This window comes from Rhynchophorus ferrugineus, unplaced genomic scaffold, assembly GCF_030347505.1.
Source record: "Rhynchophorus ferrugineus isolate W39M unplaced genomic scaffold, kcgeb_rfMv2 rfM1, whole genome shotgun sequence".
NCBI lineage: Eukaryota > Metazoa > Arthropoda > Insecta > Coleoptera > Curculionidae > Rhynchophorus > Rhynchophorus ferrugineus.
Window position 1 is genome coordinate 884,588 of NW_027472580.1, and position 17,990 is coordinate 902,577.

Sequence of the window (17,990 nt, forward strand, 5' to 3'; positions counted from 1 at the left end):
AACCCTCAAAAGATGCATGTATAAATTTGACAGCTATCGGATCATTAGTTTGTGAATTATAGCATTTTGTGTGAAGCAACTTTTCATATTGTGAAAAAAATGAATAAAAGACTCTGCCCCCAGGAACATCAACCATCAAGGATTGGTATGCTAATTTTAGACGTGGTGAAATGAGCACCGAAGATGGTGAACGCAATGGAAACCCAAAAGAGGTTGTTACCGACGGAAATATTACAAAATCCACAAAATGATTTTGAATGTCCGTAAGTTGAAATTGAATGAAATATCAGACACTCTAAATATATCGACTGAACGTGTACATCATATCGTTCACGAATATTTGGGTATGAGAAAGCTCTGTGCAAAGTGAGTGCCGTGCGAGCTCACTTTTGACCAAAAACAATGACGGAGCAGAGTTTGAAGATGATCAAGCGTAATAAACCGAGTTTTTGCGTCGATATGTGAAAATAGATGAAACATGGCTCCATCATTTCACTCTGAAGTCTAATCGATAGTCATCCAAGTGGACTGCATACGATGAACCCTTTCCAAAGCGTGAGAAAACAGTTGGCTGGCAAGATTTTGGCGTCTGCATTTTGGTATATGAATGGAATAATTTTCATTGACTACCTTAAAAAAGGAACGACCATCAACAGCGACTATTACATAGCGTTATTGGGCCATATGAAGGACGAAATCGTCGAAAAACGGCGGCATTTGAAGAAAAAGTAAATGCTGCTTCACCAAGACAATGCACCGTGTCACAGTGCAGTGAAAACGATGGCAACAATCAATGAATTGAGCTTTAAATTGTTTCCTCATCCACCGTATTCCCCAGATCTGGCTCCCAGTGACTATTTCTGATTCTCAGATCTCAATATAATGCTCGCTGGGAAGAAATGTTCGTCGAATGAATAGGTGATCGCCAAAACTGAGGCCTATTTTGAAGCAAAATACAAATCATACACAAAAAGGGTACCGAAAAGTTGATGGGTGGCTCTAATGAAAGGAATTATGTTATATTTAAAAACTAATTTTGCCAAAAAAAAATTGTTTTACTATGGTAGGCCGGGGACCTTTCAATTGACTTCTTATTACAACTTAATTGATGTATAGTTTTATATACTATTTATTTCGAAATCCTTTGTTTAAAGTTTTAGAAGCTAATAATGTATTATGATATCATTTGAAATGGTAAATATTAACATTCATTATTTTCCATTTATTTTCAAATAGATCAGATATAAAAATGCTAAATTATAAGGCTAATTTTAAATGATGTTCCATAGGATAATTTAATTTACTTCCTTAATTGATATTAGCAGATTGAGCGAAATAGACACGTGGCCAAATTTAATTAAAAAGTTAATAAAAAATAAATGGTTTTTAACTGCTAAAGATAATTCACAATTAATCGAAAACACCAGAAAATCTATTGGTTACAGCATTATCAGAAATATTAGCCACTGGATAGACTTCGTGTGGACTCGAAGTTCAAATTACAAATAATGAAACGCAAGAAATATATAAACATCATTTTTGAAATAATTGATAAAACAATATTTAGCAACATAAACTATAACATGTTCTAGATGTGCGGTATCACAACAAAATTGATCGTCGTTTCGTTCTGTTTCAGGCAAATGGAAATGTTCTTTAGTCGTTTTTGTGCCACTTGGATTTCTTTGGTTATACTGGCCACTTCTTTCGCGAATGCTGAGGATGACCATCATAAAAGAGTGCCGTCTGGGTTTACGGGAGTAAGGGGCAAGAAATCGATACCAGACGAGGCGTATAATTCGGATGATGTTGAACATAACTTATTAGCGCAGGTAAGTCTTGTTGGGATTATTAATTATTTTTATAGAGTGACAGAGAAAAAGATATACTAAAATGTTAGATGTAGGGCTTAATTTTAAGGATTTTGTAAGAAGGATTCCGTCTAAACATATTGTTCATTAATTTATATGACATTAAAAATGCAACATTTCAAAATGTCCTACATAAATATGAAAAAAATTATCTAGCGAGCGCGGTTTCGATCCACGGCCCTCTGGGTTATGGGCCCACCACACTTTCACTCTGCTGTCTTCATATTGATGTTTTGTTGCTTCCTAGGATATATAGTATGTCCTTGCATATTTCAATGATTTCTGTTTTTTTATAATAAATATAAATAAAATGGCCATAAAATAGATTATAATTATTTATTATGCCTAAATCTATTAGGCATTAATTGGTATGTTATCTGTTTTTTAAACTATGTTTATAATATGCTTATACATACAATGTAATAGAAACACTTTACTAAATTTGATCATACAAATGTTTCTGTAATATAAATCAGCTATATTTTTAAAATAACATTTTCTATGAAAGTTGTTACAAAGGAATTAAAGGAAAAGAAAAGCATTTATGAATATAAAAAAAATCTTATTAGCAGAGCGTGGTTTCTGTGGTATTTCTGTAATATTAATTATCAATATTACTAAATGAAGATTTTCCATGAAAGTTGTTAAAACGGTATTAAAGAAAAGGAAAAGATTTTATAAATATAAAAAATTTGTTAGCAGAGCGTGGTTTCGATCCACGGACCTCTGGGTTATGGGCCCAGCACGCTTCCACTGCGCCACTCTGCTTTGTGTTCATTCTGTTATATTGCTACTTCCCGGAATATACAGCATGTCTAAAATGTGAATTTTAATAATTAATGACTTTTAATATTATATATAAATAAAATGGTCATAAAATGGATAATAGTTATTTATTGTGTCTAAATTTATTAAACATTAATTGTTTTTTACCTTTCTGTTAAACTATATTTATAATATGCATATTTTATCCAGAATATTATTGCATGAATGTAATAGAAACATTTTAATAAAATTGATTATACAAATATTTTCAAATTGTATTTCTGTAATATTAATTATCTGTATTACTAAATGAAGATTTTCCATGAAAGTTGTTAAAACGGTATTAAAGAAAAGGGAGAGATTTTATAAATATAAAAAATTTGTTAGCAGAGCGTGGTTTCGATCCACGGACCTCTGGGTTATGGGCCCAGCACGCTTCCACTGCGCCACTCTGCTCTGTGTTGATTTTATTATTTTGCTGCTTGCCGGAATATACAGCCTATTCTAAAAGTAAATATTGACACTATTTTAAAAGGATAGTGTAGAATAGTATTGGTTGAGAAGTAGACACTCTCTCCGAGCTCTGATAATGATATGTCTTTTTTCAAACACTTTTTGATTTGATATGAATACACAGTCTGTCGGCTTTAATTGCACTAAATGAATCTTATAGAGTTGACATTTCGTATTAAGTAGCAAAACTTGCTGAAAACATCGATCTAGACACATTAAAAGCAAGTGAAAAATAGCTTAGTCAATGCTTTTCTTTATCCTTTTGTGACCTGAAAATGTTAGCTATTATAGGATTGATAGGTTAGAACGAACCAAGTATTTATAATGGTATCACTGGCTAATTTTATTGAGACTTGTAATGAATTTGAAGCAAAATTGACCGCTTTTGTCAAAAAGTGTGTTGTTGAACGTTACCCCATTCCAACACATTCTCCAGATTTAGTCTCCTGTGACTATTTTCTGTTTTCAAACCAAAAAAAATAACAAATTTGGAAAAACGTTGGACTAAATGTATAGAGTTAAAAGTCAGTTAAGTTAAGTTTATTTTATCGAAAAAACACCTCTAATTCAAAAAGACACTGATTTAGAACACTGCCTGCATATAACCTTATTAGAATTAAAATTACAGTACTAATAAAAATTAATTCATAGCACTAAGACATTAAACCTTATTACTGAATCGGTAACTGCTATTTTTCCAGAATTACGATTCATTTGGACCAATGAGCGAAGCGTCCGGTACCCTAAACTACCTCGACAAAAGAGCACCATCGGGATTTTTCGGCATGAGAGGCAAAAAACCATGGAACTATCCAGAAGAATATAAGAGAGCTCCAATGGGATTCGTGGGAATGAGAGGAAAAAAGGGTAGTTTCGACGACGCGTACAATGCCCCAGGTAATGCAATTAATTTACATTTAGAATGAGCAAAAAACAGTATCATTTCGTTCGTCATTTAACTATATGATGCGCCATCCTTCATTCCATTTATTTTGATAATAATATTGAAATTTTAGCAGTAAATACCTTCTTCTATATATTAATCGATTTAAATGAACTCTGACAACGTTGTACTGTAAAATGACAGCTGACAATTTTGAATCGAGAGAGAAATCCCTAAATTTTACATTGGAAACGATATTAAAATGAAGACTGAGTGTGTTACAATATTATTAAAAAAAAGTTATTTAATTTTAAGTAGTTATTTTAGATTTTGTGTTATTTTCGTATTACTGGAACTATTAAAGAGTTATGGCAAGTTTAGGTAAAATTAAAAAAAAACGATTAAGAATAATATAGTCATGTAAAATTATATGTTAAATTTTTTGTAGAAATAAATTAATATAACCGCTTTTTGGAAGCAATGAAAGAGAAACGGTGAAAAAAAAGCCGACATATGCAAAAATGTTATCCCAACATGGATTAAAACAAATTGAGAATTTCAAGAGAATAGATTAGTATTTCGAAATCAGCTTTTTAATTTATTATTCGATATTATTCGATATTTTAATTCGATATCTGATGAACAACGAGCAGCTAATAGAAATTGTTCAGTTTGTCTCCTCAGTGACTATTAATTAAATCTAGTATTTAATAAAACAAAAGTTAGTAGCACTTTTCAGTGTTTTTACCATTTAGTACATCTTACAATATAACTACCCAACACACGGTTTGGTTCTCATGAGCCTGCGTCCTCGTTTAGTGCTATCTAAGAGTTGCAACACTTCGGCTTTAACGGAGTGGAGTATTTCCTCATATCTTATTGCGAATCTCTTTATTCCGAATCTCTTTATTTTTATCGGAAAGTCTCGCCGTAACTAATTGTTTCTGTACTATCTTGGTGCATTCACAATATATCTCAGAACTTGATCTGTAATACTTGTCTTATATTAATATTACTTTTTGCAGAATCTCCCCATAACTTACCTCCATAGGACTATGTAGGTTTTAGTGCTAACTTGTACAGCAACAACTTATTATAGGCAGATAATTTAGATTTTCTACCAAATAACCAACATAATCATTAGTATTTCAACTCAAGTTCTTTTCTTTTCTTTTTGATATGCTCCTTCCAATATATACATATATAACAGGTGGGGTAATAGTCCCGCTACCATTTTGATTGCGCGCCTTCTTGGTTATATGACGTTTAGCTCAGTTTGGCTTTAACCATTGTGTTGTATAGACGTCCAGATTGTATTATTGATAAATATACGCCACTAGAACGAGCTTTAATAGGGACAAAATTTATTGAAAATAATCGTTCCATTATTGCCATTCAGCGGAAATTGCGTCAAAAAGATCCTAATCGTCCAGTGCCACACAACACAATTTATAGTTTACGTGCGAATTTTCGACAGTACGGTACGACAGCAGACAGGCCTAGTTCTGGAAGACAATGGACTAGTGCGCGATAATGTTGCAGAGTCTCCAGAAACATCAATTCGGCGACGTGGTTCCCAGTTACACATTTCTGCACGCAGTTTAAGGCGAATTTTGAATACTGATTTGAAAATGATCCTGTGCAAAATTCAGTTAGTCCAAAAGTTGATACCAAGAAATCCTGATCAACGAGTTGAGTACAATAAAGTAATCCTAAGGCCGTCTAGTGAAATTGAAGATTTTTCATATAAATTGATAATGAGCGATGAAACCCATTTTCTTCTCAGTGGCCACGTCATTAAACAGAACAGTCGGTTTTTGACATGATTCGAAACTTTATTGTGCCTGAAATGGAAGAGCAAGGACTAGGGGACATGTGGTTTCAGCAATATGGGGCCACAGCACACACAGCTTGTTCAATAATTCAATTATTGAATGACGTTTTTCCCCGAAGACTAATTCCGCGAAGTGGCGATTTAGCATGGACAGCCAGATCTCCTGATTTAACAGCACCAGACATTTTCTTGTAGGGTTTTTTAAAATAAAAAGTTTATGTGAATAAGCCTCAAACGATTCAACATCTTAAATACAATATTCGTCATGAAATTGAAGAAATTCAGCCTCAGATGTTGCAGGATGTCTTAAAAAGAGCCGAAACTTCCATAGAGAATTGCGAATAATTTTTCAATCATAGCCAAAAAAAATGTAAAGACCAAATAAACTTTTTATGAAAACCAAACTTACTTATCTTTTCTTTGAGCAAAGTTATAGGCAATCAAAATGGTAGCGGGACTTTTGCCCACGTTGTACATATTTGGAGGTATATGAGCAGTTTGGTTTTAGGTGGAATTAATATCCACTGATTTATTCTCGCCAAGTGTTATTTGCGCATTGCAGTTTTCTGGTTGATTCTTCGCTATTGTCTCCAGTAGCAAGAAGTATCACAATATAATCAGCAAATGCATTCACAGTAACATTTTCTATTTGTGGTTTGGGGAATTATATTGCTCGACGAATGGAGGTAAAATGAAATAAAACAGCGATGGTTATACCGTTAATGTGACCTTTATTTATTGACAACATGATATGAAAATATAGAAATACAATAGATAAAAGATAAAAGGGAGCGGTTCTGTGTTACCTGAAGACGACGAGACTTGGACAGTCGATGATGGCACATCTGAACTGAACTACCCCTCAGTAACATCCGAAATCAACGTCTGGGGGTTGCCAGATCTTTGTAATCGTTTACTAGGCGGCGCTACGGCTCGTGTTTAACATCTGGTATAATATTTTCTAGGTATTTAATGGAATTTATACATGCCTTATGCCAAGCCTTAACGAAGGCTTGCGCTACGCCCAAGATATAAGAAACGTAACAAGTAACCATTTAAGTCAACTTTTTATTGCTATGTATTTAATTTTTAATCCGGTACATCTACCTATTTCTATCTGTATATGCCTTAGATATATTTCAAACTAATATCTGCCACTTTTCTGAAAGTAATATCTTTTTCCGTGTATTAAAATTAGTATGCCAATTTAACGTGTCAAAAATAATAAGAAATTCCTGACAGTATTTCTCACATTATATTTCAGTTGTGTGTATGATTTATACTTCTATTTCCATATATGTACTATGAGTATATTTCACACTGATATTTTGCATTTTGCTTCTCCTGATATTGAAAGTTAATTATAAATTGATTATGTCTCATAATATATTAATATATTTTTAAATAGCATTCAATAATTATCAATCAACAAGTTTCAACAATAGTAAATCATAAAAATTAATTAAAGAAAAGTCATGATCAGAGCTTGGAATCGAACTCAGGAACATCTACTTACTGAGCTAATGTTTTGTTAATTAAACCACAGCATCCTTGTAGTAAAATTAAAAGTAAAATGAGAATATCATGCAATTCGTCAACGATAGAATTTCAATATATAACAAAAATGTTCATACAAAAATGAAATTTTTGCTGTCAAATCATCAAAAGAGTTTGGAATGGAAACTTTCGGAATTATCACCTTTCCTTAATATGCGACAACAGTATGACACTAATTAACAGAAACTTTCTAAGATAAAAGTTCTTAAAAATATCCACCCTCGATACAGAACTTTATCTCTTCGCAGTCTTTTTCGAGTTCGTGTAAAAACCGCGCTTTCGTCGGCCCACTAATCAAGTTACAGCTAACGAGCGAATGTAAATAAAGCGAAGAACCAACCCGAATGTGTATAATAACCTAGTTCACCAATCTAGCTGACCAAAGCGGATCGCTCCCCAATTAAGGCTCCGGGATGACGAACGACAATTTACGGAACGATGGCTAACGAATTTAACACACTAAAACACGTATCACTACATATATAAAGTAAAGATTAATAATGGACTTTATTCAGTTATAACTCAATCTAGACGGTCGTGCGAAAAGAACAATTGCCCATCGATGTACCAGAAGAAGAAAACCATATATGTTAGCCATTATGCCTTCCGATTCTCCAGACTTTGCTCCTTCTGATTACTACTTCTTAAAAGATACATCGGTCTTTCGAGATGGAATACATAAATCGCTTGAAGAATGGGAAAAGTAGCGGCTTAATGGACAACACCTTGAATAAAATACATTCTACAGATTTTTTTACAATATAAATTAAAAAAAAATATTGAAAACTAATTTATAGGGCATATATATAATTTGCTTTTTCATTCACTAAAGATTTACGGACTATTTATTTTCAGATGATTATCCCAAACGAGCACAGATGGGCTTCTTTGGCATGAGAGGCAAAAAATATTACAACCAACAAACATTCAGCGGAGATGTTTTAGCAAGAATGTCACAAGTTCGAGGTAAGTCATAAGGTTTTCATTATCAATCATCGCGACTCAATTCACATAAAGCCAGTAATCGTGTTAGCAAAAGAAGAACTCACCAAATACAGTGTCTAACAATGGTGATCTGAAGAAGGTAGAAAATCAAGACAAAAAAGCAAACCAAATAATAATAAATAATGTTTTTACCCTATTATATTAACAATCATTCCAAAATGCTGCTACATTAATATACAATATATTGTTATTTACAAACAAATCAAAAAACTATATATATTACATATAAATCTATGTAGGCATAAATTGGATACATTTTTGTCAAGGTCGCAGTTAAGACGACAGAGCCAGAACGTTAAAAATCAGTCGAATGAAACTAGTAGAACCCAAAAATAGTAACTAAAAGTACACGATTGAAACGATCGATAGTAAATTGTAACAAAATCAGTCAGACAATCGCTGATAAAAAGTAGTAAAATCAGTCGAACCAAAAATAGCGACTGAAGCAGTCGATAGTAAAAAGTAGTTAATTACTGAACAGTCGGTAGTCGATTTCAGTCAATAGTTCCCAATACTAGTAAAAATGAATTGCTGTTCGTTAGTCTCGCTAAAACTCAAGTACAAATGGACCCATTTGGCTAATATTGATCTTGAAATATTTGCGGAATAAAGAGAAAGTTTATAAAGTGAGAAAATATTGAATAGTTGCGGAGAAAATAGTAAAAAACAACAACATTGTTTTCCCATACAAAGTGTTACAAAAGATCGACTTTTTTTATGATATCAGATATTTATGGGTGCCTAGTAATGTTGAATATTGATTTAAACCACCGGCCACTTTATCAGCCGCCTATAAAAATGGTTGTTGTAGCTCATTGAATTCTACCTCTCAATTTCTTGTAAAAACAACAAAATCAGGTAAAAACTACTGAATAAATGAACACAGCTTAGGATCCGCTAGAAATAGCCCCTACTGAATTTTTTAGACTAATTCGGTTATAGGTTCCGACAGCATCAGGCATCTCTTTCTAGCTTAGGGTAAAACGAGAAGGAAATATTCTCTGCGTGTTTTGCATTTTTACAAAATGCAATTAGCAATATATTCCACGTCATCTGTGACGTAAGTCGGCTATTTGATTAAACCAAATATGAACTTCATTATAGTTTTTTTAAAGATTGTACTAGTAAATCTATGATTTAATTAAAAGTCGGATATTAATGCATTATATTTATTACATTATTAACATTTTCAGACAAAAAGGATACTGAAAATTCCTCCGGATATTTCGAAGATAAAAGGGCGCCCTCTGGTTTCTTCGGAATGCGTGGAAAGAAGCATCCCTTAGGGTTTTTTGGCACGCGGGGCAAAAAATACCCTTACGAATTCAGAGGAAAATTCGTTGGAGTAAGGTAGGATACTCATAAATACATTTATATACCTTGAAATTGTATTATCATATTTATCTGATCATCCAATAAATTGTTATTCATGGTATTTAATTTTAAATATATTTTATTACAAATAATTGTCTTTTATAATTCAGGAAATTAATGAAAACATCGTACTTTGCTGTCTATAATCTTTTATTATCAACTTATACTCATTTTGACTTTAATGGTTATATAGATATGTTGTGATTTATTTTGTCATTACTATAAGCCATTTTATACATTCTTATATGATGATATGTATGCCAAAGTAGAAGCAAGATAGTCGTACTAAAATAACTAATACATATTTTGGGTTGATTTCCTTTAGACATGACTATTATTTGCAGAACTTTTGTATTAATTAACTTTAAGAACCATATTACGTTAGGTTTCTTTCAATGAAGTTCTTAAAGTCTTTAATATAAAAGTCTACTCATAGTAACGCCTGATTGCGCACTAAAAATTTGATTTTACCACGTTGCCAGTTATTGTAAATTGTATGTATATTTCAAGAATAAAATAATAAGAGAGAATAAGACTTAAGACCAGATTTTTAGGTGAAAGTAAATAAAATCTTTGTTAAATTACTATAGAATTTAGAATTTATTTTTAAGATATGTGACATAAACAGAAATGCTCAAATTTTTTTTAAATACACGTTTCATTGTATAACTTAAAAACTAAATATCGTAGGAAAATTATTATAATACCATTCGATTCAGCGTAAAAGTATTTATAATCCCTATAGTTTGCTTTAACCTACCATTACTTGAACGAAAATGACAACAAAAATATATGGAAAAACTGCACAATTTTTTAACCACCCAGATGAAGACGAAACTCTCAAAATATATGTATTGTAAGGTGAATTGAACGAAAATCTATGCTAGATTGCTAAAAAAACTCATATTTTCTAAAATATGTAACATAAAATGAAATTCACTAATTTTTACAGATACAGACTTTATTAAAATAGTTTATGTTGTAAATATAATATAATTTAATAAAAACAAAATGTTGTAGCCAAATTATGAGCATGATATGATACGTTGAATGTAAAATTCTTTATAATGCGTGTAGTATTCATTATCCTATCTCTATTTGAATGTAGATGACAACAAAAAATTAAAAATAACAATCATAAAATACTATTCAATATATTTACCACCTGAAATGAGCAAATAACGATACTTTCCGTTATTTGCTCATTATCGAAATGAACATACTTACAAAGAACCAATCGTATAGCTTAACAGGTCAATTGAAAAGTCCCCGGCCTGGCACATAGATGGCGCTACTATAATTAAATACCTATGCTTTTAATTAGCCCTAATCCTCAAAAGATGCGTGTATAAGTTTGACAGCTATCGGATCATTAGTTTATGAATTATTGCATTTTTGAGCATTTTGAGTGAAGCAACCTTTGTTATTGTGAAAAAAATGGATAAAAAGGAATTTCATGTCTTGATAAAATATTGCTGTTTGAAGGAAAAAATACAGTTGAAGCAAAAACTTGGCTTGATGCCGAGTTTCTGGACACTGCCTCAGGAAAATCAACCATCAAGAATTGGTATGTTAAGTTTAGACGTGGTGAAATTAGACGTGGTGAACGTAGTGGACGCCCAAAAGAGGTTGTTACCGACGAAAACACTTAAAAAATCCATAAAATGATTTTGTATGACCGTAAATTGAAATTGAATGAAATAGCAGACACTCTCAGACTCTCTCACTGAACCATCATATCAATTACGAATATTTGGGTATGAGAAAGCTCTGTGTAAAGTGGATGCCGCGCGAGCTCACTTTTGACCAAAAACGACGACGAGTTGAGGATTCGGAGCAGTGTTTGAAGATGATCAAGCGTAATAAACCCTAGTTTTTGCGTCGATATGTGACAATAGAGGAAACTTGGCTCCATCATTTAACTCCGAAGTCAGTCCAATCGACAGTCATCCGAGTGGACTACACACGACGAACCTGCTCCAAAGCGTGGGAAAACGCAACAGTCGGCTGGCAATGTTATGGCGTCTGTATTTTGGGATGTGCATGGAATAATTTTCATTGACTACTTTGAAAAAGGAATGACCATCAACAGTGACTATTACACAGCGTTATTGGACCGTTTGAAGGACGAAATTGCCGAAAAACGGCCGCACTTGAAGAAAAAGGAAGTGCTACTTCACAAAGACAATACACTGCATTCACATCCACCGTATTCTCCAGATCTGATTATTTTCTGTTTTCAAATCTCAAAAGAGTGCTCGCTGGGAAGAAATTTTCGTCGAATGAAGAGGTGATCACAGAAACTGAGGTCTATTTTGGACCAAAGAACAAATCGTATTACAAAAATGGTATCGAATAAGCAGTGTATCACCCTTGAAGGGAGTTATGTTGAAAAATGTGTTTTACTATGGTAGGCCGGAGAGTTTTCAATAGACCTGTTATTTACCCACTATTTCATAAGTTACAACTGACAGTTGTAAAATTGTTTTTTTTTTGTGCCACTACTTTACCATCAGTTCAAATCTTGAACAATCTAGAAGACTCTATATATTAAACGATATTAATTTCCCTTAAACTTGAAATTGAAAAGATTGTACTAAACCTAACCTAATTAATAATATGATTCCTTTCAGGGGCAAAAAATCTTACAATGACATTACAGTACCGGAAGACTATTTGACAGATTTGAACCTCGGCAGGTTCGGTGACGACTTGGACTGGAATCAACTGATGTTGTTATTGACCGAACAGAACGAAGCCGAAAGCAGTCAGTAAGGATTGTTCCACATAGCTCATAAGGTTTTCACTGTAAGTCCATTCACCGCTATCACATATTTTGAGATACGATAACGCTTGTTTCGTTTCATTCCAGGATTTCAATTACTGAATGGAAAATACCCTCTTTTCTTCTAGACAAACTGGATAGACTTATATAATAACTAAAATATATATTATAAAAAATATACTTATTGCTATATATAAATGATGTTAAAATATTTTAAGATAAATTGAAAGTATCCATTAGTGGGAATGATCAATGGAAATAGTTACATAAATCACTATTTTCAACCAGATTTGTATGAGTTTTCAATGTTCATTTCCATTTTTATATATTTATTAGTACATTTATTTTTTACGGTATGTATTTAAAAAAAACGATAAAATTAAAACAGTTGAATCATAATTGAGAAATCGTGTACGGGCGCAAAACACATGGACTGAATTCGAATGTAAACCCGTTAAAAAAAATAATTGTACTATCGATACAGATAAAATTTAGTTTTTTAGTATGTTGATGTGATGCTTGAATTTTTCTTAAAAGGCTGGATATAGAAAAATTTGAAGCCTTTAAACGATTTAAATATTATTTCCGTCCTAAGACAAAAGTATACCCCACTTCCTTAATGGTTTTCTTGGTAAACGTTCCGAATTGGCAATTATTTGACATATCTTCTTCTGTGTTTCGACAATATCTATCGGATGTTGTGTATTATAACGTAACTGCACATTAAATTAATTCATTTATGAAATATATTGTAGATACAGATAAGTTTGGCTATAAGATATAGTATATGTTGTAAGTAGCTTAAATTTTGACTATATTCTGTTAACTTAAACTGATACTGAAAAATAAATTATAATAGTGTTTCAACAGGCATAGCTTTGACTTTTTTAAAATACTTGTTATATCCTTACCTACTATCCTATTTAATAAAGTGTAATCGGTCTGGTTATAGAAGTAACCGGAATTTAACCGCTATTTAACGATTTTGTCTAATTATTCACGTCAAATAGTATTTGGAAATATTGTATGTTACTTTTGACACTTTTCTTAGTTTGAAAAGAATGGAATTGTCGTGTATTAGGAATTATTTTTTGCATTTTTATTAAATTTCGAAATTGTTGGTAATATAGTAACCAGAACACTAAAAATCAGTTGAATGAAACTAGTAGAACCACAAATGGTAACTAAAAGTACACATAATCAGTCGAACAAAAAATACCGACGAAACAGTCGATAGTAAAAAGTAGTCAATTACTAAACAGTCGATAGTTCATTTCCATGTTTATATATTTATTAGAACATTTATTTTTTACGGTATGTATTAAAAAAAACTGTAAAATCAAAACAGTTGAATCATAATTGAGAAATCTTGTACAGTCGCAAAACACATGGACTGAATTCGAATGTAAACCAGTGTAAAAAAATAATTGTTCTATCGACACAGATAAAATTTAGATTTAGTTAAAAAGATGTAATCGGTCTGGTTATAGAAGTAACCGGAAATATAACTTGCTTTATAAATATAATTAAATAACTTGTCTGAAGCACCTACCTAAGAAACTGACAATTTACTAATAATTATGTATATTCTATACTTTCAGCTGTACTGTAAACTGAAAAATCAGGATACCTAAAAATTAGCATTGGAAACTATCGACTGAAAAAGTCGAAACAGCCGATAGTCGCAAAACAGTCGAAACAATCGATAATAATTACTATTTTCAGTCAAATGCACGGTTCGACTATTTTTTTAATTTGTGATGTCAGACGAGGATGTACGAATCCTTTCCTGTATAAATTGTGAGAGAGGAAAGGAAGGAGATAATTGCTTGGGCTAGTTCATTTTATATATGGTTATATTTTCCAATGGTAGTATAAGCTAGACGGAGATGTATAAATTCCTTCACGAACGAACTTTAAAAAAGAAAAGGAAAAAAATTACTGAATACTATTACAATAATAATACATAACATACAATTTATAATTTAATTTTAAACGAAGTAGAATTACTTTTATATTTGAATGTTCAAATGTTTTATTGTATTTTATGTGTTAATTGCTATTTTAAAATAATATACAATAATAAATATAGGCAATACAATAGAACTTACACAAAACCTAAAAACCAAGAATGTACAATAACCATAAATACTAAATAAAAATTAAATATATACCTAATCGTAGAAAAAAAAAACTAATCCATGACATAACTAAAAATGATCTGAATGAAATGATATGAATGCTGTTTTTATTCTTGAACGGAAATATTTTTTAACAAAAATCGAGAGAGTATTATTACATTAATAATCTTGAAAAATATTGTAACAAAATGGTATAATATTAATATACAATATATTGTTATTTATAAGAAAACTACCAAAAAGTCATAAAACTATATATATTACATATAAATCTATGTAAGCATAAATTGGGTACATTTTTGTCAAGGTCGCGGCTAGGACGACAGAACCAGAACGTTAAAAATCAGTCGAATGAAACTAGTAGACCCAAAAATAGTAACTAAAAGTAGACGATTGAGACAGTCGATAGAAATAGTAACAAAATCAGTCAGACCGAAAATAACGACTGAAAACAGTCACTGGTAAAAAGTAGTAAAATCTGTCGAACTAAAAATAGCGACTGAAACAGTCAATAGTAAAAAGTAGTCAATTACTAAACAGTCGATAGTTCCCAACACTATTTTTTTTTTTGGCCTGGAACCGGGTAGGGGAATCCTGTTAAGGATACCTGGTCGGGAAGACCCGCAAGAATAAGCGAGTTGGACTGGTTATGTGGAGGCTGCCTCTGGGCTACCCACTAAACCCCACCCTATCAGCTGATCCAATGACCCTAACTGATACTTCTTACTATTAGTAAGGAGGGTGCCCGTAACCGGTAACACCGTTAAGAGGCACAAGGGCCAGGCAAGGACGTGGCGTCGTTATCACACCACGCAGCTTGCGGTACATGAGTTAATCGCTCGCCGGAGAAGGTCGAGACAATTAGGAGTTAGATCACGACGGGGTAGTGTCGGCTGTGATAGAATGAGGCTACGAAGAGCCGAATGAGTTATTGGCCTAAAATATCGGCCAGCTCGGCAATACATCTATTGTCCGAGAGACGAAGAGTGGAGAAATATCTCGAATAAACCTCGGATATAAAATCGTGAACTTGGGGGACGTCTGTTTCTCTATGAATTTGATTGTTCCTGACGAACCATGGGGCATTGATAATTCTCCTGAGAATTTTGTTTTGAAACACTTGGAGACGTTCCACCTGGCTAGGGGAGACGTATTTTAGATAGACACTGGAGCCGTATAGAACGACTGATCGAACCAGCATCTTGTACAGGGGAGATTTTATAGATAGAGGAAGCCTGCTGGCTCTGTTGATAAGCGGAAACAGCAAATTAACAATACCTTGACCTTTATGGAGGGACTTTTGAATGTGGGAGTTCCACCTAAATTTGCGATCGAAGACAAGACCGAGATAGGTGGCTTCTTCTGACCATGAGATTTCGGCGTTCTCGATTTTAAGACGTGAAATGCTCGGTGCAAAACGCTTCTTGTGGAAGAAGATGGCCTGGGTTTTCTGTGGGTTGACCTGCAACCTCCAGAAATGTAACCACTGGACCGTCTCATTGAGTTGTTTTTGGAGTCTGCTTCGGATGTGCGGTGCTACTCTTGAAGAAGCAAAGTAAGCAGTGTCGTCTGCGTAAAAAGCAGCCTCAACTTGTGGTCTCCTAGGGATATCTGAAAGAAATATATTAAATAGAGCGGGTGCCAGTGGGGAGCCTTGTGAAACTCCTGCGTCGATGGTTTTCCGTCTAGAGAGAATATCTTTAATCTTCACCTGGAACGATCGTCCTGACAGAAATGATTTGATAAGAGCTGTTAGGTCATCAGGTAGACCTAATCGGATGCATTTCGCCACTAAGCCTTCGTGCCAAACCTTGTCAAAGGCTTTGGTTAGGTCCAAGAAGACCGTTCCAAGTCTTTCACGTCGGTTAAAAGCACAGTTGATTTTTGCGGCCAGCCGATGGGCCTGATGAACGGCTGAATGTTTAGCGCGGAACCCGAATTGCTCATCTGGAATGATATTGTTTGTCTTCGTAAAATCATTGAGAGCATAAAGAATTGCTCTTTCAGCCAGCTTGGAAATGGAACTTATAGGCTGATAGGTCTGTAGTCAGAAGGTGATGACTTAGCTCCTTTTTTGGGGACACAACACTAGTTAAAATGTGTGAGTAGAGAAAGAATACTAACTGTTTTGCAGATATGGCAAATACATTAGAGAGAATACAATGATTAAATACAGTTTTATCAAGAAAGATGGCATGAAAAAGACTTAAATGTAAATATAATAAAACACAACCGTAACCTACAAATAATTGTATAATTAATTGTAGTTTTAAGTCTTCGATAATATATGCATTAGATGTACTATAATGTTAAAATCTATTATATTTGATTTGATAACAGACTTTTCGTTTAATTATTTTATTTAGATTAGAATTTTGTTGTATGTCAAAGCCAAAATGAACTAAAACTAAAGTTGATGTGGCAACGTTGCGACGTTCTGACGTCGTCAATTCAGATGGCGTGAGTTCACTGTTTTATTGAGCGTACTATAGTTAAAGTATAAAGGTACTTTACACATTTTCTTGGGGTTAGTTTGAAATTCATTTCAGGTCTCGGATGCAATAATACAGTGTCACCCAGGCGATGAGAGTAGACAATTCATTAATGGGCTTTGTCCATCACGTATGGATGCAAAGGTTGCAAAGACTGGTAACAATTTAGTTTCTTATTCGTAATAGTTGTTTCATTACTCTTTTGTAGGTGAAATGTTAGCTCCCTTCATTGAGACATATGTTGGGCATATAGATGAAGATTTAAAATTTAAAATGTTATTCTTCTAGTTATTTAGAAACTTCTATGGTAAATTTTATTGTACACTATTAATGTATATACCGGTTTATAACTACACTGACCATTTGATATGATATATTTAAGGATTTTTTTTTTATAAAATAGCTATATAAACTGAAATAAAATATATAATAACATGACAATCTTTCAACCTTCTATCATTCGTTATTTTCTTCCTAAACTTTGTAATACTTTTAAGACTCTAGTCAACCATGCAATACTATATTTAAAAAATCACATCCATACTGGAACAATAATTGTTAGACAAAAAAAAGATATCCCTGTGTTCTCATTTTAATGATATTCCTAAACAGAACTGGAAAAACATATTAAGTATGTTAGGTGATTGAATGAGACGACAGAAACTGGACGGGATATCCTAAAAATTAAATAACATAAAAAAGAAATGATGTAAGAAACAAGAGAAACACTTATTCCATCCGAACTATTAGTGAAATGAGTCATTAATGTT

At 32.8% G+C, this 17,990-nt stretch overlaps 1 protein-coding gene and 2 non-coding genes across 4 annotated transcripts in view; 1 reads left to right on the top strand and 2 right to left on the bottom strand.

Moving 5' to 3' along the window:
* Positions 1-12,610, top strand: part of Tk (Tachykinin) — a 209,286-nt gene extending 196,676 nt beyond the window's left edge. For both annotated transcript variants that reach the window (XM_076413754.1, XM_076413746.1), the window contains 5 exons: positions 1,640-1,832; positions 3,851-4,046; positions 8,279-8,389; positions 9,622-9,778; positions 12,436-12,610. In XM_076413754.1, coding sequence (XP_076269869.1) covers positions 1,644-1,832; positions 3,851-4,046; positions 8,279-8,389; positions 9,622-9,778; positions 12,436-12,577 — 795 coding nt within the window. In that variant the 5' untranslated portion in view covers positions 1,640-1,643 and the 3' untranslated portion in view covers positions 12,578-12,610. The remainder of the gene's footprint in view (positions 1-1,639; positions 1,833-3,850; positions 4,047-8,278; positions 8,390-9,621; positions 9,779-12,435) is intronic.
* TRNAM-CAU (transfer RNA methionine (anticodon CAU)) lies at positions 2,568-2,639 on the bottom strand. The gene has a single exon. It is a non-coding gene; the product is annotated as a tRNA-Met (tRNA).
* On the bottom strand, positions 3,021-3,092 carry TRNAM-CAU (transfer RNA methionine (anticodon CAU)). The gene has a single exon. It is a non-coding gene; the product is annotated as a tRNA-Met (tRNA).
* Positions 12,611-17,990: the final 5,380 nt, after the last annotated feature.